This window comes from Rhipicephalus microplus, chromosome 1, assembly GCF_043290135.1.
Source record: "Rhipicephalus microplus isolate Deutch F79 chromosome 1, USDA_Rmic, whole genome shotgun sequence".
In the NCBI taxonomy this organism is placed as follows: Eukaryota; Metazoa; Arthropoda; class Arachnida; order Ixodida; family Ixodidae; genus Rhipicephalus; species Rhipicephalus microplus.
The window spans coordinates 235,054,774-235,080,683 of NC_134700.1; the positions used below are offsets into that span (position 1 = coordinate 235,054,774).

At 47.9% G+C, this 25,910-nt stretch overlaps 1 protein-coding gene across 1 annotated transcript in view; it reads left to right on the top strand.

Moving 5' to 3' along the window:
* LOC119160159 (arylsulfatase J) overlaps positions 1-25,910 on the top strand; it is a 56,536-nt gene that overhangs the window by 17,240 nt on the left and 13,386 nt on the right. Inside the window, exons 2-6 of the mRNA XM_037412864.2 lie at positions 15,900-16,008; positions 16,905-17,064; positions 17,583-17,695; positions 19,441-19,551; positions 21,819-21,944. Of these exons, the coding sequence (XP_037268761.2) occupies positions 15,900-16,008; positions 16,905-17,064; positions 17,583-17,695; positions 19,441-19,551; positions 21,819-21,944 (619 nt within the window). The remainder of the gene's footprint in view (positions 1-15,899; positions 16,009-16,904; positions 17,065-17,582; positions 17,696-19,440; positions 19,552-21,818; positions 21,945-25,910) is intronic.

Sequence of the window (25,910 nt, forward strand, 5' to 3'; positions counted from 1 at the left end):
CTTGACGAGATACTTCGCCATGTCCTCGCCTACTACGAACGGTGGCAGTTGGTCCCGAATTCTAAAACCGCTGACCTGAATCGTCGGAGAAGCTACGCTAGGCGCCTGCGAACACTGTAGGATGGCCAATTCTAGTCGTTTCAACTCTAGGCGCTCCTGTCTCTCGGCCTCCTCGCGGCGTTCTCGCCTTTCAGCCTCCTCACGAGCTTCTCGCCTTTCAGCCTCCTCACGAGCTTCTCGCCTTTCAGGCTCCTCACGGCGTGCTTTGATATCCGCCCAGGCCTCATCGACTTCCTCAGCCGACACTTCCTCATCCTTCATGATCTCAAGGATCGCTTGCTTTCGTTTCGCACGGCCCAAAGTAATGCCGAGTTCCTCACAAATTTCGACGAGTTCCTTCACTTTAAGGTTCTCCATCGTTCACACTAGCCTCTTGCTGTTTGCCCCTGTTAACAATTTACTTGCCGTACCCACTATAAGTCAACTAGCAAGACGCGCAAGCAATTTTTCACACTCCCGTGTTTACCCCCTCCGCATTAACTTTGGTTTCAAAGCACTTCGACTTTGCTTGAAACGATCAAAGCTCACTACAATGCTTCACACAGCCCTTCTCTAAACTACTACAACCTGAGCTAGAGTAGTCTGGTGAACTGAGGGGAAAACATCAGGCACTCACCGCATCGATGTCGCTGACGCCGGCCGATCCCGCAGCTGCCAACCACTGTTGCGAACGACGGGCCGATCCCGCCGAAGCCACCACTGTTGCGAAGCCACCTCCGAAATCCCACCGCTGACCTCCACTGTTGCGAAAGACGGCGACGCCAACCCGGTCCCACAGGCGCCACTGCTTTCTACTCCGCCGGGAAGGTCACCAGCCGTTTGGTAGCGTATGTTTCTCAGCTCGCGACTGCTTCTGCGCAGAGCTGATAAGACGAGCGGACGAGACGACTGTGAGTTAAACAAGGTTTATGTACAGCATATATACAGAAGCGTTACAATTTCGGCACTGGGGCCGACAGAGACTCGAAGAGCCGAGCTCTCCTCTCTAACACATAGGTCAGCTTTTCGCCTAAAACCGCCGACTCACACACATGTCGGCTCTCCGACACGGGGACTCCTCTCCATAGGACCGCCGATCGCGACGCGCCGCAGGGCTTCTTTTATTTACACCCGGTCCAACCAAAATGTCCAATCAGAAGCGCCGCTGGTCGTCAGGGCAGATTCCTCCAATGGGGTCGCCGCGCAATGCGTCAGACCCCCAGACACGAGGACGCCGGCTCGCTGTCACGTGCTCTGCTGATTCACTGCACGTGGGCCAGAGAGGCGTCGCGCGTGTTTACGCCGTTGAGTTGTTCGCGTCCGGCGAACTGCGGGCTGGCCTTGACCCAGATTGCCTTTTTCAGAGGCACGGACGTTTGACGAGGACTCGCTGGCATAACAGCACCCCCGCCGCCAGACAATGCACCGGAAAGACGAGCTGCTTCCACGGGGCTCGGATGTCAGGTGCGCTCGTTCGCCAGGTCCCTCCAGGTTCGCCTCCAGGGCCATGGGGAGAATACAGCTCCAGACCGTTTCGGGAACACATCCCATTCTTGACGACGGATTCCAGCTCCACTGGTTTTTCACCACAACTTGTCGACCAGCTTCACTCGTCTCTTCTGACCATCTTCGGTTTCAGCACTTGTCGATGGTTCTGCAACTTGCTAAGAACGGTTCGACAACAAACAACACACGACACAAGCAAGTGCCCTCGGTCACCCGACAGAACACCAGACAAAGTATAGTACAACATATACCTATCTACGTGTCTATCGGAATTTTGTTCCCTCTACATCAAGAGGCACATGTGGGACAAAAGACCCTTAAAATGACAACTCAATTTTTTTCCCACGTACAACAACGTAACGAATTAGAATACCACATAAAGTTGGCCCCTTGAGATCACACTGAACGAGAGCGCTCAGCCCAGGTCGTGATGAGGTCAAAATTTTGCCCCGAATCGCCAGCCAGAAACCGAAAGGTTGAGAAGGTACTAGCTAGAACGCACTGCTCAATGCACCTGCATTAGCGTTTAGCTTTCCTTTTTTTTTGATAGCGAACGTCAAAGTTGCGCTGTGGAGCAATATGCTCCACTTCAGTAACCGGCCACTTTTAGGCGACGATACCTATGCGGCACCAAGAGCGGCTCACACTTTCGACGTTGCACAGGGGAACAACGATACGGCTTGCTACGAATTGACTCCTCACCGCTTAGCTTGATATCGTGTTCGATCACCCTCGTGTTTCCGGGGCGGTCCGAAAACACGTCTTCAAACTCGGAACCAATCTTTCTCAGGTCCTCCTTCACATAAGCTAGGCTCTAGGTTCAACTGTTCCCAGATTACTTCCGATTTCCTTTCGATTATCTCACTAGAACTAAAAATTTCTGCTTCCTCTTCCTCTGAAGCACTTAAAAGTAAATTTACGACTGCTTTCAAGTTACTGTGATAAATTTTGTTCGGCCGCCTTTCTAGTTTAAATTCACAATTGGTATCAGAAAGCTTCGATACTACTTTTGAGGGCCCTTCCCAATCAACCTCAAGCTTGTTCCTTTTGGACGGCTGCAGCAGCATTACCTGATTATCAACTTCAAAAGCACGCTTCTTCACCGATTCCTCGTAGTGCTCCTTCGACAGCACTTGTGCCGCGTTTTTCTGGCTTTCCACTAGCGCTTCAATTTGGCTTTCCACTAGCGCTTCAATCGAGAGATCCTCACGCTGCTCTCGAATGAGCGTCTCTCGATCAACTCTCGGCAGCTCGCTCCAACTTTCCGCTACAGGCGAGAGCGTTGCAACCCTCTCGCTCTGACTCAATGGCGCCATGTCGTCTCCCCTTTCTACGGAAACCGCGCCGGCCGGTTCGGCAACGGGCCGCTCGCGTGACTGCTCACATGACTCATGCGGAAACTTTCCCTTCTGGGGTTCCGTCGACCCGCCGACAAGGTCAGTTGAGAGTTCACCGCATTGAACCAGATCAAGCTGCCGCGATAGCTTCCGCGCTTGCGATCGCGTGAGAGCCATGCACGCTAAGTTGGGGAAGAACGATTTGCCCTGCTCTTTGAGAAGCTGCTCCGAGTTGTTGGAGAAAAGATAAGGAAAACGATCGGGAAGCGCGGCAGACACAGCCGCTTCGGTGCTAAGCTTACCGAACGGGCCTTCAATGACAACGGTGGCGATTGGTAAGCGAACACTCTGCTCCTCGGCGACTTGCCTGATCCATGCGCATTCTCCTGTTAAGTCATCCGGAGACACCAATGAAGGATGGACAACGTCCATGGTTGCCGCTGAGTCTCTGAGTGCTCGGCACCTTTTCTCATTCACCCTAATTTCTTGGAGATACGGCTCCAACAACCGCATGTTTTTTTCTGATTCTCGGATTGTTGCGAAGGCAAACTTTTCCTGACAGTTTCTCGCGATGTGCCCTTCCTTTTTACAGTTGTAGCAGATTAGCGGCTTCCGTTTGTTTTCCGATTCAAATGCCTGTGTGGTAGAAACCTCACTCGATTTCTCCGCTTCTGTTTGCCCTTCCCCTACACTGTCCTTCGTAAGAGACGGGTCCTTCTTGAAATTACGGTACGGAACGGGTTTCCGTTGATCAGGTTTCTTTGAAAAGCCCTCTTTTTTCTCATCCTTTTCAACGCGCACTGCCCTGCTGTGCAACTTTCGGCGAGTATAATACTCCTCAGCTAACTCGGCTGCCTTGTTTAGCTGTACTTCACCAAGCCTGTCCTGCAGCCAAAGTCTGACATTATCCTCGATGCAGCGGTAGAATTGCTCCAATGCAACGCATTCCACCACTTTATCGCGGTCGTCATAAACACCTTCGCCCTTGAGCCATTCAATTAAATCGGCTTTAAGACGAAACGCGAAGTCAACGTGTGACTCATTCCCCTTTTCAGCATACCGGAACCTTTGCCTGAAAGCCTCGGGTGATAACTTATAACGTCTCAAGAGCACTTCCTTAACCTCGTCATAGCTCTCAAACGCTTCCCTCGACAAGCAAGTTATCGCGTCGGACACTTCGCCGGGAAGAAGAGCTAGCAGGTTCCGCGCCCAAAGAGGCCGCTCCAAAGCGTTTCGCTCACAGACGTGTTCAAACTTGACGAGATACTTCGCCATGTCCTCGCCTACTACGAACGGTGGCAGTTGGTCCCGAATTCTAAAACCGCTGACCTGAATCGTCGGAGAAGCTACGCTAGGCGCCTGCGAACACTGTAGGATGGCCAATTCTAGTCGTTTCAACTCTAGGCGCTCCTGTCTCTCGGCCTCCTCGCGGCGTTCTCGCCTTTCAGCCTCCTCACGAGCTTCTCGCCTTTCAGCCTCCTCACGAGCTTCTCGCCTTTCAGGCTCCTCACGGCGTGCTTTGATATCCGCCCAGGCCTCATCGACTTCCTCAGCCGACACTTCCTCATCCTTCATGATCTCAAGGATCGCTTGCTTTCGTTTCGCACGGCCCAAAGTAATGCCGAGTTCCTCACAAATTTCGACGAGTTCCTTCACTTTAAGGTTCTCCATCGTTCACACTAGCCTCTTGCTGTTTGCCCCTGTTAACAATTTACTTGCCGTACCCACTATAAGTCAACTAGCAAGACGCGCAAGCAATTTTTCACACTCCCGTGTTTACCCCCTCCGCATTAACTTTGGTTTCAAAGCACTTCGACTTTGCTTGAAACGATCAAAGCTCACTACAATGCTTCACACAGCCCTTCTCTAAACTACTACAACCTGAGCTAGAGTAGTCTGGTGAACTGAGGGGAAAACATCAGGCACTCACCGCATCGATGTCGCTGACGCCGGCCGATCCCGCAGCTGCCAACCACTGTTGCGAACGACGGGCCGATCCCGCCGAAGCCACCACTGTTGCGAAGCCACCTCCGAAATCCCACCGCTGACCTCCACTGTTGCGAAAGACGGCGACGCCAACCCGGTCCCACAGGCGCCACTGCTTTCTACTCCGCCGGGAAGGTCACCAGCCGTTTGGTAGCGTATGTTTCTCAGCTCGCGACTGCTTCTGCGCAGAGCTGATAAGACGAGCGGACGAGACGACTGTGAGTTAAACAAGGTTTATGTACAGCATATATACAGAAGCGTTACAATTTCGGCACTGGGGCCGACAGAGACTCGAAGAGCCGAGCTCTCCTCTCTAACACATAGGTCAGCTTTTCGCCTAAAACCGCCGACTCACACACATGTCGGCTCTCCGACACGGGGACTCCTCTCCATAGGACCGCCGATCGCGACGCGCCGCAGGGCTTCTTTTATTTACACCCGGTCCAACCAAAATGTCCAATCAGAAGCGCCGCTGGTCGTCAGGGCAGATTCCTCCAATGGGGTCGCCGCGCAATGCGTCAGACCCCCAGACACGAGGACGCCGGCTCGCTGTCACGTGCTCTGCTGATTCACTGCACGTGGGCCAGAGAGGCGTCGCGCGTGTTTACGCCGTTGAGTTGTTCGCGTCCGGCGAACTGCGGGCTGGCCTTGACCCAGATTGCCTTTTTCAGAGGCACGGACGTTTGACGAGGACTCGCTGGCATAACAACACCTAAGTGGCCTGCCGTGGTGGCGTCATGGCAGTACCTTAAAATCTCAGATCTCAAGCATTTGGGGACAACGAGCGCAGCACGATCCTCCTGAAACCCTTTCATCCTTTGATACAGTACACCGTCGATCAACCGAAAGCTCCGTGCCGTTCTTTTAGTTTTCCTGACAACGGGCGCATCCGGGTGCTCGAGGTGCTGCATAATTTCTTTCACCCATGGGTCTGCCCTCTGCTTTTTTCCAACATCCACCTGATCCAGAACCAGCAGCGGTAAGGGGTTTTCTTCGCTTACAGGCGCGGGATCATGAGGAAGGCGGGAAAGCGTGTCGGCATTTCCATTCTTGAGGCCAGGGCGGTGTCGCAACGTTATGTCGAATTCCTGAAGCAACAGAGACCATCGCATAAGACGACCGTTCGGATTCCTTACTTTCATTAGCCAAGCCAGGCTGGCTTGGTCGGTCACGACCGTGAACTTAGAACCAAAGACGTATGGCCGAAACTGTCCGCAGGCGTACACAACGGCGAGGCATTCTTTCTCAGTTGTACTGTAGTTCATCTCAGCCTTGTTAATGTGGCGGCTGGCATAGGTGACGACTCTCTCTTGAGTTCCAATTTTCTGTACAAGCACGGCGCCGATGCCGTAATAACAGGCATCAGTGTGCACCTCTATTGGCCTTCCCGGCTCAAAGTGACGCAGAATTGGGGCTGTGATTTGCTTCTCTTTGAGGGATTGCATGGCCACTTCGCATGCCGCATCCCAGACGAAAGGAACATCCTTTTTGGTTAAGTTGGTCAGAGGTCGAGAAATGCGAGAGAAATCTTTGATGAATCGCCAATAGTAGTTACAGATTCCGAGAAAGCTCTGCACACCTTTCTTGTTTCGCCGCTTTGGGAATTTTTCGATCGCTGCTACTTTGTCTGGGTCCGGCCAGATGCTTTCACCTGTGAGAATCTGTCCAAGATATTTGATCTCCTGGCGGGCGAAGCTGCATTTTTCGGACTTCAGTCGTAAGTTTGCCGCGCGTCCAAAGCCGAAAACACACTTTCCAAATCTTGCAAATGAGTTGCCATAGTCTTCGCAAAATAACGATGTCGTCCAAGTAGGCCAAACAAACTCTCCAGAGAAGACCACTGAGGACTTTGTTAATCATTCTCTGGAATGTGGCAGGGGCGTTGCACAGGCCGAAAGGGACAACATTGAATTCGTACAGGCCGGGTCCACAGGCAAATGCGGTCTTTTGCTTATCTTCCTCCTTGATGCCCACTTGCCAGTAGCCTGATGTTAGATCAAGTGTGGTGAAATATTTTGACCCCTGTAGCACGTCGAGAATGTCATCAATTCGTGGCAGTGGGTGCACATCTTTTTTAGTGACCTCATTGACTCTGCGGAAATCGACGCAGAAACGCCAAGTCCCATTTGGCTTCTTCACGAGGACGACAGGTGATGACCAAGGACTGTGAGACTCTCTAATTATCCCATCACGCAGCATGTCTTCTACTTGTTGCTCAATCTGTTGTCTTTCAAAAGGGGAATGACGATATGGGTGCTGATGAATTGGTCGAGAATCACCTGTGTCGATCACATGTTCAGCGACATGAGTCTGCCGGATGGGGTTGTCACTGCTCGTAAATAGATGGCGGTATTTCTCAATGAGCGACAGCAGTTCATCCCGTTCAGATGGCTCTAGGTGATCCCCAGTCTTTATGTCAAACTCTTGAGGCACTTGATCGTTATGGGGGCCGTGATTGCCAGCTGTGCGTCATAAATAGATGAAGCCCATCCAAGCTTTGTTCCGCTGACCAGGTTTACTGGCGACTTGGTAGGATTAGCTATGCGAATAAGGCCTCTCCCATGCACGATCCTCGTTATTGTGCGTGCAACCTGAAGTCCGTTTCTGAGCGTGCTGTTCGGTTCGATGAGGTGAATTCCGTCCCTTGCGGCCTTTACTTATATAGCGACTTCTGTGCGAGGTTCAATGCGAATTTGCTCGTGGCACCGCACTTAAGTACATCATTATGTTTGGGGGCACTTGAGTCTATACGTAGCCGGAAAATTTCACCGTTTAGCTGCAGCTCTTTTTTGGAGAAATCAATGAGAAGCCGGGTTGCTCGACAAAAAGGAAGACCACCGAGTAGCTCGTACGGGCAATCCTTGACCACTAAAAACGTCTCGTGAACTTTGGTGGTGCCAAATTTAAGTTTTATTTCAGCTTCACCATTGGGGGTGAGCAAGCCTCCGCCAATTCCTCGGATGAATATGTCTTTTCTCGATTTGAATGAAGCTCATATTTTGTTAGCTAATTCTTCTGAGACGACATTTACGGCCGAGCCGGTGTCAATTACAAGTTTTGTTTCTGTACCGTTGGCTCGTGTGGGGACTGTGAGAAGCTGACCTTCCGACAATGTGCCGATGGGGCGGCCGGGCTGGCCCCCTAGGCCCGGCCGTTCTCGTTTCCCGAAGGATTAGGCTGTACATTCTGATTACCTTGGAGCTCCGCCTGATCGTTCCTGCCATCTCGAAACCGCTGCCAGCACTGTTGTGCTATGTGACCTATGCGGCGGCAAATCTGGCATCGGGGACGCCCGTCGTTGGCACGGGAAGTTCTCTGAGGCCAAGGCATTGGGGGGCGACGCACCTCGTCTTCGATGCTTTTTAGCCGGTCAGACAGCAAGGCGATCGAGTCCGCAATCGCTTTTAGGTCTCTTTCGCTGTCAGCAGCCTCCCGTGGGCAACGCAATTCGGCCGCGGCGCAAGTGGCGACATACGTAGGAGGAGGGTGCCCTGTCGCTGCGGCGGGTGTGAACCCTACGGGATGCGCGATGTTTTGCGTCCACGACTGCGATCCGGTAGAATACTGGATGCCAATCGGTTGTAGCCCCGACACACGGCTCATCAAAGCTGCCAGATTTATGCGTTGTAAAATTTGAAGGAATGCAGTGCAGCTCTCCGGGTTTGCGATTATCATCTTCTCCAGAATATCCGGACGCAAACCGCGCATAAGGTGCCGCAGCCGATCATCTTCCGTCATGGACGGGTTCACTCTGGCACACAGCTGTACGACGTCATAGTAGTACTGCTCGGGGGTTTCGGACGGCAATTGGGTGCGGTTTTGTAGCCGCAAATGGGCGATCTCGACTGAGTGGCGACTCGTAAAGGACGTTTCTAGTAGCGTCGCCCATTCTTCCCATGTATTAGGGGCACCGGTTAGAATTTGAGTAGTGTGCCACTTTTTCGCATCTCCGTCTAAAGCCAGATATAGAAATTTCACCTTCGTGGCTTGGTCCCAATTCTTAAGCGACGCTACATGTTCGTAGCAAAGTAGCCACTCGGAAATAGATTCCTCCGGCGCGCCTCTAAAGACTGGTGGTCCGACGAATGGTTTAGCTTGGGGGGTAGACATAGCAGAGAAGAAGGTAGGGGGTTCCGTCATAGTAGAGCAGCCAGAGGTAGATTCCTGATATTTGTTGTTGACTCGGGGCATAATTTCAGAGCGGGACTATCGTTACCGAGCAACCTCCACCACTTTGTAGCGAAACGTCGGTGTTGTTCAAGTTAGGCGCATCGGACGACCAGGGAGACGAATAAGTGTGGGTGAATCTCCGCGGAGGCAATCGATGAGAACTCAGCACGATGATTTCGGGGATCACTCATTGGGGGATTATTTATATAATATAACTTAACTTTACAAAATGCACTGAGTCACAAATACAAGATATGGAAAAAGGTGGCATACCCATCAGCTTGCATAGCTGGTCTCCGGTGGTGAGATCCGCTGTTGACCCTGACTCCGCCCTCTTTTCGAATTCAAACATCCTCTTTTTAACCCTTGGTCGAACAAAGAGTCTTCACAAAAACCAATCACATGTTGGGACTCGCAGCATCACAACCAATCACAGAAACACTTTCATAAAAGGCACTACATTTGTAAAAACCTCGTCCCCAAAATGAAACACGCAAAGGGATAGGTCCTCCGCACGTGACACTCTCTCCCATGCCAGGCCGTGCTGCCCAACATTACTCGTGCTGCCTCCTTCGGCTGACTACCGTCGGCGGCCGTTCCCACGCTCGGGCCCCGTCAGTTCTTTCATTAACTGTTGCTTCCTAGAAGCGTCCTTAAGAGCGATGGGTACACCATTGGGCTCCGTGCGCTTACCAGGTGTACATGCGACAGCGAGGCGCCCCGACAACAGCGCGGGAGAATATGGTCGTTTACCTGCCACCACTATGTCTCGGTCAGGCTAAGTGGTCGCGTCCCCATGTCATTCTCAATGACACGCGTGCCTGTTAACAATGGCTTAAACTCAGACGGTGACGCCGGACCTGCCTCTTGCTAGACGCTTTTCCGAGTAAGCTTTCCCCTTCTAATCCCGAACGGGGCGACCTTGACTGCTCCGCTTGTGAGCCGTAAAAGAACAGGGTTCTCCGCGAAACCTTGCTCTCGCGGCAGCATCACGAACTCTCAACGACGCCGATCGTGACCTGAAGTCGTTCATGTCGCGCGCCTCAAGCCGTTTCATGCGCGTTAACAAACTGAAACAGTGTTTTTTGTACTATTATTGTATCGTAATTTATTCATTGTACTTTCTTGCATTATTGTTGTACCTTCTTCTTAGTTAAAGCATCGGGACGATGCCTTTTTCAGAGGGGGCAATGCCACGTTATATTTCTCAAGTTTTGTTATCGCCCCAAAACTTTACACAATTCTCAGCGCAAACCGCGCCTGCAGTTTTCGAGAAGCTTCCGGACTTTAGTAGATCATTTCGATAAGATCACGCCCACTCTGCGAACTGTACACATTATTCTGGAACCTACGCTCCCGCCAGCGATAACGCTAGAACATTCGATGGCAAGAGTATAAATGCCGACGCACTTCGCCGCTTGTGAGTAGTTGATCGACGGCCGACGCTCCGTTCGCCGCTATCTCTGCTACTGTAATCGGACTTTCCGTTTACCGGGCACAGGTTCGCTCAAATAAACAGTTAAATTCCAACACAAAGTCTCCTGTCTTCGGCCACGTCACGACCCAGTGACAATATACAAGGTGAGCTCTCGTACATGACGAGCTCTTTCTTACATAGCGAGCTTTCGAATCTGGCGTTCCTCTACATGGTGCTCCTTCGAATGAGCAGGGTGGCTAATTATAAAGGGTATGTTCTCCCCAGATCCCTAGATCAGAGAATACGTGCAGAGGTTTACTATCCAATCACAGATCACACACAACTGGCGTGGGAACGAGCATGCACGGCCCACGTGAACGTCCAATATTGAGGCGTGATCACTGTACTCCAAAGTGGCACCAGTGAGGCTCTTCCTCGTCGTGTGCGTGCCGCTGGTCGAGCGGTCGCAAGCTCACGACAGCATACATCAAAGGGTCCGCCGATCTGTTCGCTTAATCAGCGGGGCGATTTGCTCCTGCCGCCACAGCATGTTTCAATGAAGCTGCCGCACTTGTCGTCTCCCAAACCGCTTACGGCGTCGTGGCGACACGACGCCTCACCCTCTGTCTAGGAGGGACAATAACTGGCGGGCATAGGCTGCCGACCAGTCGGCTACTTGATTGAGGATCCAAAGAGCGCCGCTTCGTCATCATCTCTGGCGCCAGTCACAACAATATGCTGTGAGTGACGCTGACGCAGGCGGCAAAATCCAGTCAAGAGTTTTCATATAATTGCTGTCACAATAAAATATGGAACGGTATTTTTCCTCTTGGGCCATCAGAGGGCAGGTAATATTCAAACGTCGCATATTCCAGAGGGGCAAAATAATACTGTTGTCGCGAAGGCAATGTCTCGCGGAAAGCTTTTTCCTTCGCAGCTACAGCTGGAGTTCGTTCTTTGCCAGATGCTCTTGTTAGGGGCGCTATTTAATGACTTGTCTCGGGGAGGGCGCCTCGAGGAAGAATGAAAGTCTGAACGGAAATGGCTGCATCCGGTCGGTCACTGTGCGCTTCACGCCAAACCGCGCTGCAGAAATTAGGTGGCTTTATACTTCAGCTAACCACTACCACCACCGCCCCAAACGAGCGAGGCACCGCTTGGGTCCTCCGGGGCAAAAGGGGACCGAAGTTTGAGCACTTGTTAGCGCGGCCGTTTTAGAGAATGGGCCCGTTTCCAGAAGCTGCCACCATTTTGTTGGAAAGCAGGTTTCACGCGACCATGAAAACTCGTGTTGCATTGGTTATCCTCGGCTTGCTTCATTGGTCCGCGCACCCGTGGATGCTGGAAAACCCTACTTAAGTAGCGACTCGGGCCCATTTTGGGGTGAGCGGACTCGGGGTCAATAGCGCATCTGACCACTGGAGACCAGTCATGCAAGCCGATGGGTATGCCACCTTTCTCCATATCTTGTAGTTGTGACTCAGTGCATTTTGTAAAGTTAAGTTATATTATATAAATAAACCCCCGATGAGTGCTCCCCGAAATCAACGTGTCGACTTGTCATCGCTTGCCTGTGCGGAATCGCTCCCTCACTTATTCGTCCGGATGGTCATCAGATGTGTCTAGCTTAACCCCCCCCCCCCCCCCGAATTTCACTACAAAGTGGTGCAGGTTCTGGGTAGTGATATTAGCACTCTAAAATTATGCCCCGTGTCAATAACAAGTATATGCAAACAACCTCGGACTTTTCTACTATGACGGAACCCCCTACCTTCCTCTCCGCTATGTCTACCCCCCAAGCAAAAGCTTTCGTCGGACCCCCAGTGTTCAGAGGCGTGCCGGAGGAATATATTTCCGAGTGGCTACATCGCTACGAGCATGCAGCGTCATTGAACAATTGGGACCAATCCACAAAGGTTAATTTTTTTAATTTGGCACTAGATAAGAATGTAAACAAGTGGCACATGACGCAAATTTTAACGGGCGCCCCGAATTCATGGGAAGAGTGGGCGACGCTCTTGATGTTCTACCAGCCTGCAGTCATGGACGCAAGACATCGCGCGTCCGGTTGGTTTTGCACCCGCCGCAGCAACAATACTGCCCCTTCCGGGTGTCGCCAGCTGCGCCGCGGCTGAGTTGCGTTGCCCGCGGGAGGCTCCCCACTGCGAAAGAGACCTAAAGGCAATTGCCGACTCCATCGCGTCGCTTTCTGACCGGCTCAAAAGCATCGAGGACGACATGTACCGCCCCCAAATGCCTTGGCCACCTAGAACTTCTCACGCCAACGACGGGCGTCCCCGATGCCAGATTTGCTCCCGCATTGTCCACATAGCGCTGGAATGCTGGCTCCGGCTCGAAGGCTGCAGAATCAACCATAAAGAGCCCGTTGAGAACCAGATTGAACAGCATAACCCTTCGGCAAACGTGAATGGCCGGGCCTAGGGGGCCAGCCCGGTCGACCCATCGCCACACTGTCAAAAAGTCAGCTGATCACAGCCCCAGTTATGCGACAGATTGAGCGGGCTAATGTCGCCACGCTTTCCCGCCTTCCTCATGATCCCGCGCCGGTAAGCGAAGAAACCCCTTACCACTGCTGGTTCTGGATCAGGGGAGTATTGTAAAAAAGGAGAGAAAGGACTCGTGGATGAGAGACATCATGCAACGCCTGGAACAGCCAGGCGCTCCTGTTGTCAGAAAAACTAAAAGAACAGCACGGAGCTTTCGGCTGGTCGACGGTGTATTGCATCGAAGGGCGCAGGGATTTCGGGATCTCATGGCACTCGTTGTCCCGCACAGCTTGAAAACCAAGGTTACAAGACATTGTCATGAAGACGTGACGGGAGGTCACTTCAGATTCCGGCGAACATGGGAGAAAGTGAGGAGGCGCTACTTTTGGCCGGATATGTTTGCGCATGTACGCAATTACGTATTGTCCTGCCCGGAGTGCCAGGCGACAAAACCAGAACCAGGCGTCCCTCCGTTTTCTTCTTTGAACGGCAGCAAACCGTTTTTGTCCATTGACGCGAGTCGCCACTCTCAATGCGGGGACGAAAAAGTGCCGCACCGGCTCAACAAACCGCGAAAGGATAAACGAAAAAGAAAACAGCGAGCAAAAAAGAAATAAGAAGGCCTACGGGGCCAAACGATGCAGTGAGGTCCATCGCGAGGGAGACTTGTACGTGTGGACTTCCCCACGCACATGGAGAAAGACAACAAAGCTTTATGGCAGCGACAGCAGACCTTGCCGTCTTCTGCGCCACGTAGGCGAAAACATCTGGGAAATTTTACCCCAAGATGAACAAGAACGCCACGTTGTTAATGTTAAGCGTCCAAAGCCCTACCTCGTTAGATCCTCTTCTGATGCCGACGACGCCGACGATGAATCCGGTGATAATGAGAGGTGCGCGATCGAAGTGGTGATGTGCGCGAGTGCAGTGCGAGGAGTAATATCCGCGAACAACATCGAGGTGTTCACGTGCGCGAGTGCAGTGTGGACAGTGATGAACAGGAAATTCGTCCAAGTAATGTGCGAGTGGGGTTCACGAGTGGGTCAAGAACTCCACTTGCGACATAGTGTGCGCGGGACAGAGACCAGTGTTCCAGTACAGCAGTGCGAAGGCTCTGACACTGACACTGAACTTTACTCCGACTGGAAGACATTTCCAAGTGGTAACAATGCACAAAAAACGTCGGTGCTTACGACACGGACACTGAGTTGTATTACAGTGCTGACGAGTGAACTCCATTGATTTCTGTTTTGCGATGCTTCTTGTTTTTCACCTGTGGTGTTACATATGTAATTCTTTTAAACTTTTTACCTTTTAGACCCATGAATAAGCATCTTTAAATAACCACCTCAAACACTTGTTGAATGCAAAACTTTTTTGTGTTTTTACTCTGTTTGTTTTCGCGTTTTGCAGATAAAACAAGTGGGACACTCCTTTTTTTTAGGGGGGGGGGTGTCGCGAAGGCTCACGGAAAGCTTTTTCTTTTGCAGCTACAGGTGGGGTTCGTTCTTTGCCAGATGCTCTTGTTAGGGGGTGCTATTTAATGACTTGTCTCGGGGAGGGCGCCTCGAAGAAGAATGAGAGTCTGAACAGAAAGGGGTGTATCCGGTCGGTCACTGTGCGCTTCACGCCAAACCAGGCACCGTGCCGTGCTTTTGACCGGGCTGCAATTAGGTGCCTTTCTCCTTCTAACCACTACCACAACCGCTTCAAACGAGCGAGATGCCGCTTGGCGTGCTGGTGGTAGTGGTCCCCTTTTACCTCTGGGGCAAATTTCGGTCCCCTTTTGCCCCGGATGCAAAAGGGGACCGAAATTTGAGCACTTGTTAGCGCGTGAAGGCTGTTTTAGAGAATGTGGCCGTTTCCAGAAGCTGCCACCGTTTTGTTGCGAGGCAGGCTTCACACGACCATGAATACTCGCGTTGGATTGGTTATCATTGGCTTGCCTGATTGGTCCGCGCACCCGTGGATGCTGGAAAACCCTATTTAAGTAGCGACTTGGGCACTTTTTGGGGTGAGCGTACTCGGGGTCAACAGCGCATCTCACCACTGGAGACCAGTCATGCAAGCCGATGGGTATGTCACCTTTTTCCATGTCTTGTATTTGTGACTCAGTGCACTTTGTAAAGTTAAGTTATGTTATACAAATAAACCCCCAATGAGTGCTCCCCGAAATTAACGTGTCGACTTGTCATCGCTTGCCTGTGCGGAATCGCTCCCTCACTTATTCGTCCGGATGGTCATCAGATGTGTCTAGATTAACCCACCCCCCCCGTAGTTTCGCTACACCGTAGTCAATGGCCCGCAGGGGAACATTAGGGTGTCGTGCTTGGCTTCTGAAAATGAAGATACGTGGTTATATGGTCTTACGTAATCATGAACTATATATATATATATATATATATATATATATATATATATATATATATATATATATATATATATATATATATATATATATATATATATATATATATATATGAGAGATGGTATTTAAGAAAACTTCATTTTATTAAGCGTGGAAACTTGCGCAAGTTGACAGACAGGACATAACTGAATATACGAACAACGCAACTTCGAAGTAATCACACTGTAACTACTTCTAAGTGGCGTTGTTCGTATATTCAAAACTTCATTTATTTTTCGACGTGTTTCGGTCAGAGCCTAACCTTTATATATAAAGATATTTTACACATACGGAACATGGCGGCAACGGCAAATGCCCGCTCAGAGTGTACATACAGTTGGCAGTAGAAAAGAATATGACATGGCTCGTTTTAGTCCGTACTATATATGTCTATTACTTTCCCAAAGAAAGGTAGCCTGGTTGGAAAAGTGCCTTTCAGCGGGCGGTTACATTGGCCTCAATTGCACTTAGAAGAAACTTTGTCGCTTCTTGAGTAAAATGATCGTTAAACGCATTCGATTCTGTTTCAGGGCAGCAGTAGCCAGTGTTGCCTACCTGGCACTTTTGTTTTGCGCAACGCCGATGGCACGCTGCGAGAAATTGAGACCGCACATAATTTTCTTCCTTGCAGATGATGTGGTAAGCTCATGGTCACGAGGTACTTCTCGATGCACCATACAATTTTCTTTTCCTTTCTTTAGCCTGGTCGTAAATTCTTAACTGGTACGGCTCCTCAGTATAATATGACTTTTGTGGCATCTATAAAAAAAATGCCTGTTTTTAGCTAGAGCGTTTTGCACAGTTTTTTACCCTTGTTGCTTTGCACGTTTCGGTTGTTCTTGCGTCGCCCACGTGTACACCTTACAAATACGCATGAAATGGTTCAGTTTAATCGTCTTATATGTTTACAAATGTTAACGAATTAAGCACAAAACATTGTTGCGGAGAATGTTGGGTGATGTATCCCTCATATGTGTTTTTGGTGAATCTGCACAGATGTCTGTTCGTGCACTAAAGCGAGGCGATAATATTTAGCGATATTAATGGCGCAATTCAAGATATTTTACAAGACTTAGCACGATGAGGAATGCTGGAATGAATACATACAACTCCGTCGCACGCACATGCTTGAATTCCTAAAATATTTAATTGATTATAACTTAGCTATCTCCGATGAACACCTAAATATTTATCTACAATACCCTCTCTTTTTCACACGTTTGTCCTTCGAATCTGCGTCGATCGAACATTTTTAAAAAGTAAGAAGCACTCAAGAGGATGCATGGCGCCGACGATTTATATGATGAAGAGTTTTGTATCCCATGTGCTTATACCCTGTAAAGGAAGAATGATGTGCACATAAAATCAGGAGTCGAAAACACCCGTGCGCACTCAGGTACGCGCGCTGAGTGCGGGAGTAATTAGTGCGAGCATTGGCAATAATTCACTCTCACGAATAGTGCTGACGTAAGATCTTTTTGGTGAATACGGGCCTTCACTTCTTTCACGCGCTTTTACGCCATCCGCCATTGCAGGGATGGGACGACGTCAGCTTTCACGGCTCGTCCCAAATCCCGACGCCTAACTTGGACACCCTGGCCGCGGACGGAGTCATACTGAACAACTACTACGTCACGCCGTACTGCACTCCATCGAGGGCTGCCCTCATGACGGGACTCTACCCAATACGCACAGGTAAGCTCGAATTGAGGCGAACACAACGCCTGATTGCGAGAACAAGTCACTTCAACTATGTTCACTTATAAAGACATACTGCGCTAGTGTTCGTGCATGATGATTTGATAAGCTATACTTGAAGGACACACTCTTGTAATTTGTACGGATACCTGCCTAAACCGCATTAAAACATTGGTACAATGACGAAGAGAACGAAATAAACTAAAGAACTGAAAGATAATTGTAGAAGAGAGAAAAGAGACAATGCCTGTAAGCTAGGCCGGCTGGTCTTATTCATTCTAACTTTAATCTCCTTTGCACTAGCTCGCGGCAGTGCTGACCTTGTTTTCGTAATATATATATATATATATATATATATATATATATATATATATATATGTCTGTGTGTGTGTGGCTTTGTTTTAGTTCAAGTTCGTACACCTAGTTACCACACAGAAACGAAAGAGAAATATAACCCACATTTCGGTACATGTAATTTTTCACGAGAGTCTTGTAATGCCATTACTTTATACCAGGTATGCAGGGCATGCCGATAGATGTCGCTGAGCCGTGGGGGCTGCCGAGCGACGTGCGTATTTTGCCTCAGTACCTTAAAGAGTTCGGCTACGAGACACACCTGGTTGGTAAGGTATGCGCACCCACTTTCTGAATAAACCTTGTTTTTATTGAAGTTCATGCTCAAGCATCACTTGATGACAATTACGTGATGACGACAACTTTTTTTGTTTGTCCGCGCTCATACGAAGGAAGAGCCATGGCTCTGGATTAAGGAGGGCTCTTTTGCCAGTGGTATAAATTGCATGTGCTCTCCGAGTCATCGGTAATAACTGTTGACTGTTGAGAGCAAGCGCTTAACAACTCGCACGGCATGACAAGCTCTTGACTTGAGTCCAGGGGCGTAGGCAGACATTGTTTTCAGGAGGAGAGGGGAAAGGACTGAATCTGAAGTAGGGGCTCGCAGGCAGATGTGGTGTAGTGTCATTTTTCGCTTTGTATGCCATGGCGAAAATAATTTTCGTGGCGGGGGGACATGGAATCGGTGTGGTACCTCCTGCCTACGCCACTGCTTGAGTCCTGAGGAACTGAGATCCAGAGAAACGGAACCACTCCCCACCCTCTTGATTTAAATCCGTGGCTTTGCCCACGACTAGACCGGAAGACGAAGTCCCGCCGCGATGTCATGCATCCTCTGGACGGCCTGGACTTGAGTGTGAAAATTGCTGCTCTTAAGGAATTCCCCTCGTTATTCGTTCATGATAGTGGAAAGGCCCGAAGGGGCCGGACACAGCCAAAGCACTTGATGAAAAGAGCATGAGTCATGGTCATATTTAAAACACAAATGTGAGGGTTCTGGGCCTATCTTATGAAGAGACCGATGACTGCGATACGAGTGGATATGCATAAGGTTGAGTGTGCTAGCACCAAGTTTGTGGAATTTTGCGTGTGGATTGAAACTGTAATTTTGGTCACAAGTCCAAGCGCTTATTGTAAGTGGTGCGCACACCGCCGATACATTTCGAACTGCTCCTTCATGAGAACCTAATCGATCTGTTGCTCGCACTCACAAGCCACACTGATAAGATTTTTTCCCGTATTATTTTTTTGGATCAAATTGTCTTTTTTCAAGTTGCGTAGCGATATTTCGGCGCTTTTCATTCATGTTAGATTGTCTTGAAGCCATTTATGCTTCCTGGTGGTGCGAGCCACCGACTTTATATTTTAAGGTATTTTTTTCTTATATAGAGGGACAAAAAAGAACACACACACACACACACACACACACACACACACACGCACACACACACACACACACGCACGCACACGCACACACACGCACGCACACGCACACACACGCACGCACAAACACAAACACAAACACGCACATGCACGCGCGCGCGCGCGCGCGGACAGACGGATAGAGCAGATAAAGAGCTGAAACTCGGTTCACGGAAGTGATGAGGGTCGACGCTCAAAATATTTTCCTAGGTAGGCAACTTCGTAAAATTGATAAAAGGAATTTTTCAGTCTTTATAATCTAGTTGTATCATAGCGGCACTCGGAAGCTAGAGATATATTAGCAAAAAGAAATGTGAGCTGAACCTGCAGAAGTATCAGAAAAAAAAACACTCTCCCATCTACAAACTAAGCCATTCGTTAACTAACGCTGGGGCCAGTAGATTGGCTTTCATCAGAATGAATTCACATTCGTTCGGACGAAGGCTGTTCCAACGTCCCCAGCGTTAGTTAACGATGTTTCTGAGTGTATCTGAGCATCATGGGAGGGCTAACGTTGTGTTTCCTATAAATGTCTCGAAAGGAGTGCCTTGTTTTTCCACGCATGTGTGTTTCCCAACTTTCGACTTCTATATGCAGTGGCATCTGGGCTCTTACAAGGAGAGTCTTACGCCGACGTGCCGTGGCTTCGACAGCTTCTACGGCTTCTACTACGGAGAGGGGGACTATTACTCGCACACAATCAACGACGTACGTGAGCTGTCAAGGGCCTTCTTTTCAACATGAGGGTGTTTTATGCTGGTGTCCCGAAATACTTCACTGACGTATTTTAGTTACGGAAATACACGAGTGAAGTACAGAAGAAAAAAAACACAGTAGAAAGAGTTAGTTGACTAACCTGTTGGTTTAGGAGCTCTACACTCCACGCTATCGATGCTCATGCATGCGGCTTCACAAATGCACCTTTTGTGTCCCTGCCTCCCCTACACAGTGAGCTTGTTCGGTGTCGCCGTCTCGGACTAGTGAAGTGAAGTACTTCGTTATAACAATAACAAGAATAAACACTTTTATTATTTACATAAAATCAAGTTATTTTATCTCAGTATACAGAAAGTAGGCAAGCACTCTCAAATCGTGACTGGTAGATTGTCACTATCCCTCAAGAGGAAGGTATGTAACAGCTGCATCTTGCCGGTACTTAGCTACGGAGAAGAAACCCGGAGACTCACAAAGAGGGTTTAGCTTAAATTGAGAACCACGAAGTGAGCAGTGGAAAGTAAAATGGTGGGTGTAACCTTAAGAGGCAAGAAGAGAGCAGGGTGGATTAGGAAACAAACCAGGGTTAAATATATCCTAGTTGAAATCAAGAAGAGGAAATGGACATGGGCCAGGCATGTAGCACGTGGACAGGATAAACGCTGGCCATTAAGGGTAATTGACTGGTTTTCCAGAGAAGGCAAGTGGGTTAGACGGAGACAGAAAGTTAGGTGGGCAGATGAGATTAGGAAGTTTGCGGGTGTAAAGTGGTAGCAGCAAGCACAGGACTGTGTTGGCAGGCGGAACATGGGAGAGGCCTTGGTCCAGCAGTGGACGTAGTCAGGCTGATGATGATGATGATGATGATGATGATGATGATGCAGAAAGAGGTTTCGGATTCGGAGACTGAATTGGGAGCTCATGGCAGCGAAATGAAAAATGACTTCCCATATTTTCGACACAAACTACGAACTCTGCTTCTAGCGTTCTAGAAAGGCTATGTGGCATGCGCATGAGCACGGGCGTACGTACCCCAATTACTGGGGAGCACTCACCTTGGTGTTTCTCTGCTCATACGATGACGCTTTGAACGAGTGCACGTCGAGTACCAGTGTTATGTGCTTCCTGATGTAATTTTGCGTGAGACTCAGCGTATGCTGCATCCAAAATGAACTACTTCAGCAATCAGAAGAGTTAAATCGTGATCATATGTGTTAGTTGTCGAGATGATGGTGCGCCATCAGACATTAACGTCAAACGTTAACGTTAACGTCAAATGCTGCTATAGCTGTCAAACACCAACAAACATTGTGGAAGATCTGATGCATCAGCGTACAACAAATAACCAATTGTACTCCTGTGATGACATAGTTGACATTCGTGAGGGATCAACCAGGTTCTTTCTTTGTCATCTTCGGTGCAGTATATATTTTCCATACAGCAGCCGTATCGTAATCGAATCAAAGGTTACGTCATAAAAACGTTGCCAGCCACTCTTTTGGGAGCTGTTACTCTCGTAATATGTTCTGGGTCAGACGTTCAAGGAAGACACTTTTAAAGTTGTGCGACGCAACTCAGTGGCAGAAAAGTATATGAATGCGTTCTGAAGATGTGGCAGTGCACAAAAATTGAAAAGAAGAAAAAAAATGTGAGCAAACATTCACACCCACACCCGAAAACACTCATGGTGCTTTTCCTAGCACTTTCGTTAAGGGGAAACGATATTTACTTCCCAATGTACCAGCCATTGATTTTTGTTCTTTTTTCTGTTGTGTCATTAAAAATAAACGTCCCTGTTTTGTATGTTATGCGTACCATTTTATGTATACTAGTGGAGTAATTTTTTTTCTAAAAGGTGCATGAATCACTTCTTTAAGTTATCATCAAAAGACCTCGGTATTCGCATTTGCTGCCTCGCCAATCGATTACTGCAAGAATTTCTCGAATCCGCCAGGAAAGAGTAGATAAATTTCAAAAGTTTTAGAATACATCAAGAAATCTTGCCGAATGCTGTGAGCGACAAAATTTTTTCTCCCGTTTCTTCTCCCGTATGGCGACGAGCACGCTGGAATCATTTTGGCAAAACTCGCATGGGAACAATGATTTACGTTTCTTTTGTACTGTGATGATCTACCTTTCTAAATTTGAAATAAGTGTTAATTGAACTTATCCGGCTTTGGTCCTCAATTATACAGTCACGAAAGTCGATTTCTATCAAATCTGGGGCACCAATCTTGATTTGCTTTTTTTCCCCTCATCAGAAAAATCACGTAGGTCTCGACTTCTGGTTGAACAAGGAACCCGTGTGGTCTGCTAACGGGACCTACTCTACGTCGCTGTACACGAAGAGGGTACAGTACATCATTGAAAACAGGACCAAGTCTAAGGTACATAATACCTCTGAATTGCAGATTTTGCGACGCGCTGTCCTTGCACTGGTGACATATACGCATTTAGTATGCAACGAATATCTAGAATGAAGCCGCATGAAATAGATGACCTTACCGCATGTAACTTCCGGGACAGCCTTCAGTGATACCTCCTCAACAACGCGTCCATCTGCGCAAAAATACAAAGAAAAGTTGTGGCAGCCCCACCTACCTTTGTGACCCGCGCATGTTACTGAATAACAAGAATTGCGAGCTTTGAGGAAGTTATATTAGATAAGTCTCACTGGCGTTGGCGTGCACTCAGCGTAACTACGGCTGTCGTTAACAGAAACTTCGCGTTGCCCAACAAAAGCAATACAGCAGCAGGTTTGCAACAAAAAGTGCGGCCGGGAAAGCGGTGCTGTGACATATCGACACGATACGGCACAAACAGCACGAAATCATTGATCTTTATTTCGGTTTCGGTGGTTTCAGAAGTATGAAGATGAAATGCACAAACGGCCGCCTCCCTTAGCAGTACAATACTTGTGGACTCTTGGGGTAGTAATAGATCGTCACATACGTTACAACTCTGCTAATAAGTGCAGTTAGTAAAGGCAAGGGTGGCAACAGTTACTACCTTTGCAGTTATAACAGCATTCAGTAACTGTTACTACTCTAGACGTAACTAACCGTAGGTAGTGACTTATAAACTATTTTCCGTAAGACGTCTTGGCGCCGCCATCTTGGGTGGTAAACGCATATTCTGTTGTTTTTGGATATGGCGACGTTAGTTTACGCGTCCATGAAACATTGCATGCGCATGCGTCTACGATAACACTGTTCGTTAGAAATGCAAAAAAAAACAATGGTTAATAGCCCAGCATGGTGGCACTAGAACACGTTCCTATAGTAAGTCAATAAAGGTTTTATTAATAAAGTAGTAACCGATACTACCGTGTTAATTTCGCCACATAATTTCTTCACTGTTAATACTAGTAAAGTTATTGTCTGATTACTTCAAAGCTTCGGGTAATCTAGCGTGGTGTGTCAAGAATTCGAAGAATACATAAACGTAACAAGTTCACTACGCTACAGTACTAAATTAGTGATTCTCGGAGTATTTATAGCCCCTATAAACTTTAAAGACGCATGTCTGGTACATCTGAACACCCGTGTTCCAGAATAAATTATATAAAGAACCAAGAGCACTATACCCTACGACCTGATTACGTGTGTTAGGGGAGGTAGCAGAAATTCTAACCAGCTGTATTTAAAAAATCATACGTAATATCCATTTGTTATAAAAGTGCCACAAAAAAGCATTGTGTACAGCAGCTTAAACGTGGTACCGAACTCACCAACACAGTCTCAGCGATTCAAATGGCTCCCTGTGCTAATACATCGGCAATTTATTTATTTATTTTATTTATTTCAAAGTACCTTACAGGCCCCATGGGGGGCATTGAGTAAGGGGGGCTATACATATATACAAATAAACTGGGAAAAAATATACAAGACCGACAATTGAGTAAGGGGGGAATACATATAGACACCTCAAAATGAAAAAAAAAGTACAAAAGAAACAATTGGGTAAGGGGCGCAATACTTATATACATCTCTAACTAAAACAAATACAAAAGAAACAATTGGAAAATATTAAGTCAAACAAAAAAGCACCAACATGTACAAAAGTTCAACATGTACAAAAGATACACGCATAGTAACTGTGGGGGAAACACTGTATTTCCTGCGCATGCAGCGGCCACAAGGCAGAATCCTCGCGCACATGAATGTGACAATGACAAAAATGAACCAATACGGACCAATGAATTATGATACGGCATCTACTTGCTGAGGCTTGTGAAGTGGCTTGATAAGATATGACGGAATGTGTCAAAGTTTGTCTGGGATGCAATGTCGTCAGGCAAACTGTTCCACAGACGGATAGCACGTGGAAGTGCGGATTGATTGAACGCGTTTGTTGAGCCGTATACACGGGAATAGCTAAGATGATTGTGTAGTCTACGTGAAGTGAGATATGGTTTTTGCAGACCAGTAACGGTGATTCGGGAAGAATGGGTAATTTTATGAAAGAATGACAGCAGGTCAATGTCGCGACGAATGTTCAAGAGTGGGAGTGAAAGTTCCTGTTTGATTTGTGATATACTAGAATGCGGACTGTAGTTATTGGCAATGAAGCGGCTTGCTCTATTCTGGATTCTTTCCAATGCGTCAATTAAGTATTTTTGATGGGGAGACCAAATCGAACAGGCATATTCTAGTTGAGGGCGAACCAGTGTCAAGTAAGATAATTTGCGAATGCCTGATGGTGCAGCTTTCAAGTTACGTCTCAAGAAACCTAGTGATTTCGAGGCGCTGGCAGAGATTGCCGTAATGTGGTCGGACCAGGATAGATTAGGTGTCAGTATTACGCCCAAGTACCGATATTGTGTTGCAGTCGATAGAATGGAATGATTAATACTGTAAGAGAATTCGGATATGCTAGGTTTACGTGTGAACGACATTACTTTGCATTTTGAGACATTTAGTGTCATCAGCCATGCACTACACCAACCATTAATTACGTCGAGGTCGTTTTGGAGTGACAGGTGATCTTCACTGTTCTTGATTGGACGGTAAATAATGCAGTCGTCAGCGAACACCCTGATGCAAGAAGAGACATGTTGCGGAAGATCATTGATGAATATGAGGAAAAGTAATGGCGCCAGTACACTGCCCTGTGGTACACCTGAAGAAACGTCAGATAGGGAAGAAGACAAATTGTTAACTGTTGTGTATTGCTGACGATTCGACAGGAAATTGCGAAGGCATGATAATGTACGGGAGTCTAATTTCAGGGCGGAAAGTTTCGATATCAGGCGACAGTGTGCAACCCTGTCAAACGCCTTCGAATAGTCGAGGAACACGCAATCAGTTTGATAATTATTGTCCATATTTGCATGAAGATCTGTGGTAAATTCAAACAACTGAGTCTCACACGAAAAGCCCTTTCTGAAACCATGCTGATTTTTGAAAAAGAAATGATTGGATTCCAGATGCCTATAAATATGTGAAGCGATGATGTGTTCTAAAAACGGTAATAGTCGTTTCTGGGGTTCTACGTGCCAAAACCACGATATTAATACGAGACACGCTGTAGTGAGGGCCTCCGGATCAATTTTTGTCACCTAGTTAGTTACGATCTGTATGTCATGTTAGTTTGTAGTAATTTACTATATACTAAGTTCGCTTCAATTGTCGACTAAAACGCGTGCACCACTCGCTTATGGTTAATTTACTTGTACTCCACTTAGACGATAACAGAATGACGCTTAAATATTTCGGTTGCGTAATTTAAAACAAGTTTTTTTTATCCATGAATATCTTTTGTGCCAATTTTATGAATGGAGATGATATGTCGAAGCGATTTCACCTATAAATTAAAATAGTAGGTATTACCCACCAATTCCAGTTAGACAGTTAACGGCTGGGTAGCAAAAAGGTAATAACCGGGAAAAAAATAAGTAGTGGCTGCAGTTACCTATCTGAATCTAGTTACTAACTCTGTACTAACGCACGTAGTAAACAGGTTACAAAACAGTTAGTAACGGTTGCAACTAGTAACTGTTTACGAACGTAGGTAGTAAAAAGGTTGCAAAAGGTTAGTAATGGTCCAAGAAAGGTAGTAAGCGTTGCAGTTGATACCTCTTTATTCACTTTTCTTTGTTTCCTAAATGTTGCTGCATTGTGAACGTGTTTTGTAGTAACGTATCACTCGACTAACACAGACTTCCACAGCTGAAGCTTCTGCGTTTACACACGCTTCGGATTTAAGTCGCCAGAAAGAGAGGTGTGCGCTGTACAGCACATTTATTAAAATAGAACTGTACCGATGTTTTAAAATTATGGTTGGGTAGCCCTATAGGAGAGCTCGAGCAGCTCTGCAGTTTAGCTGCGCGTGCATTTTGTCATTCTTCGCAG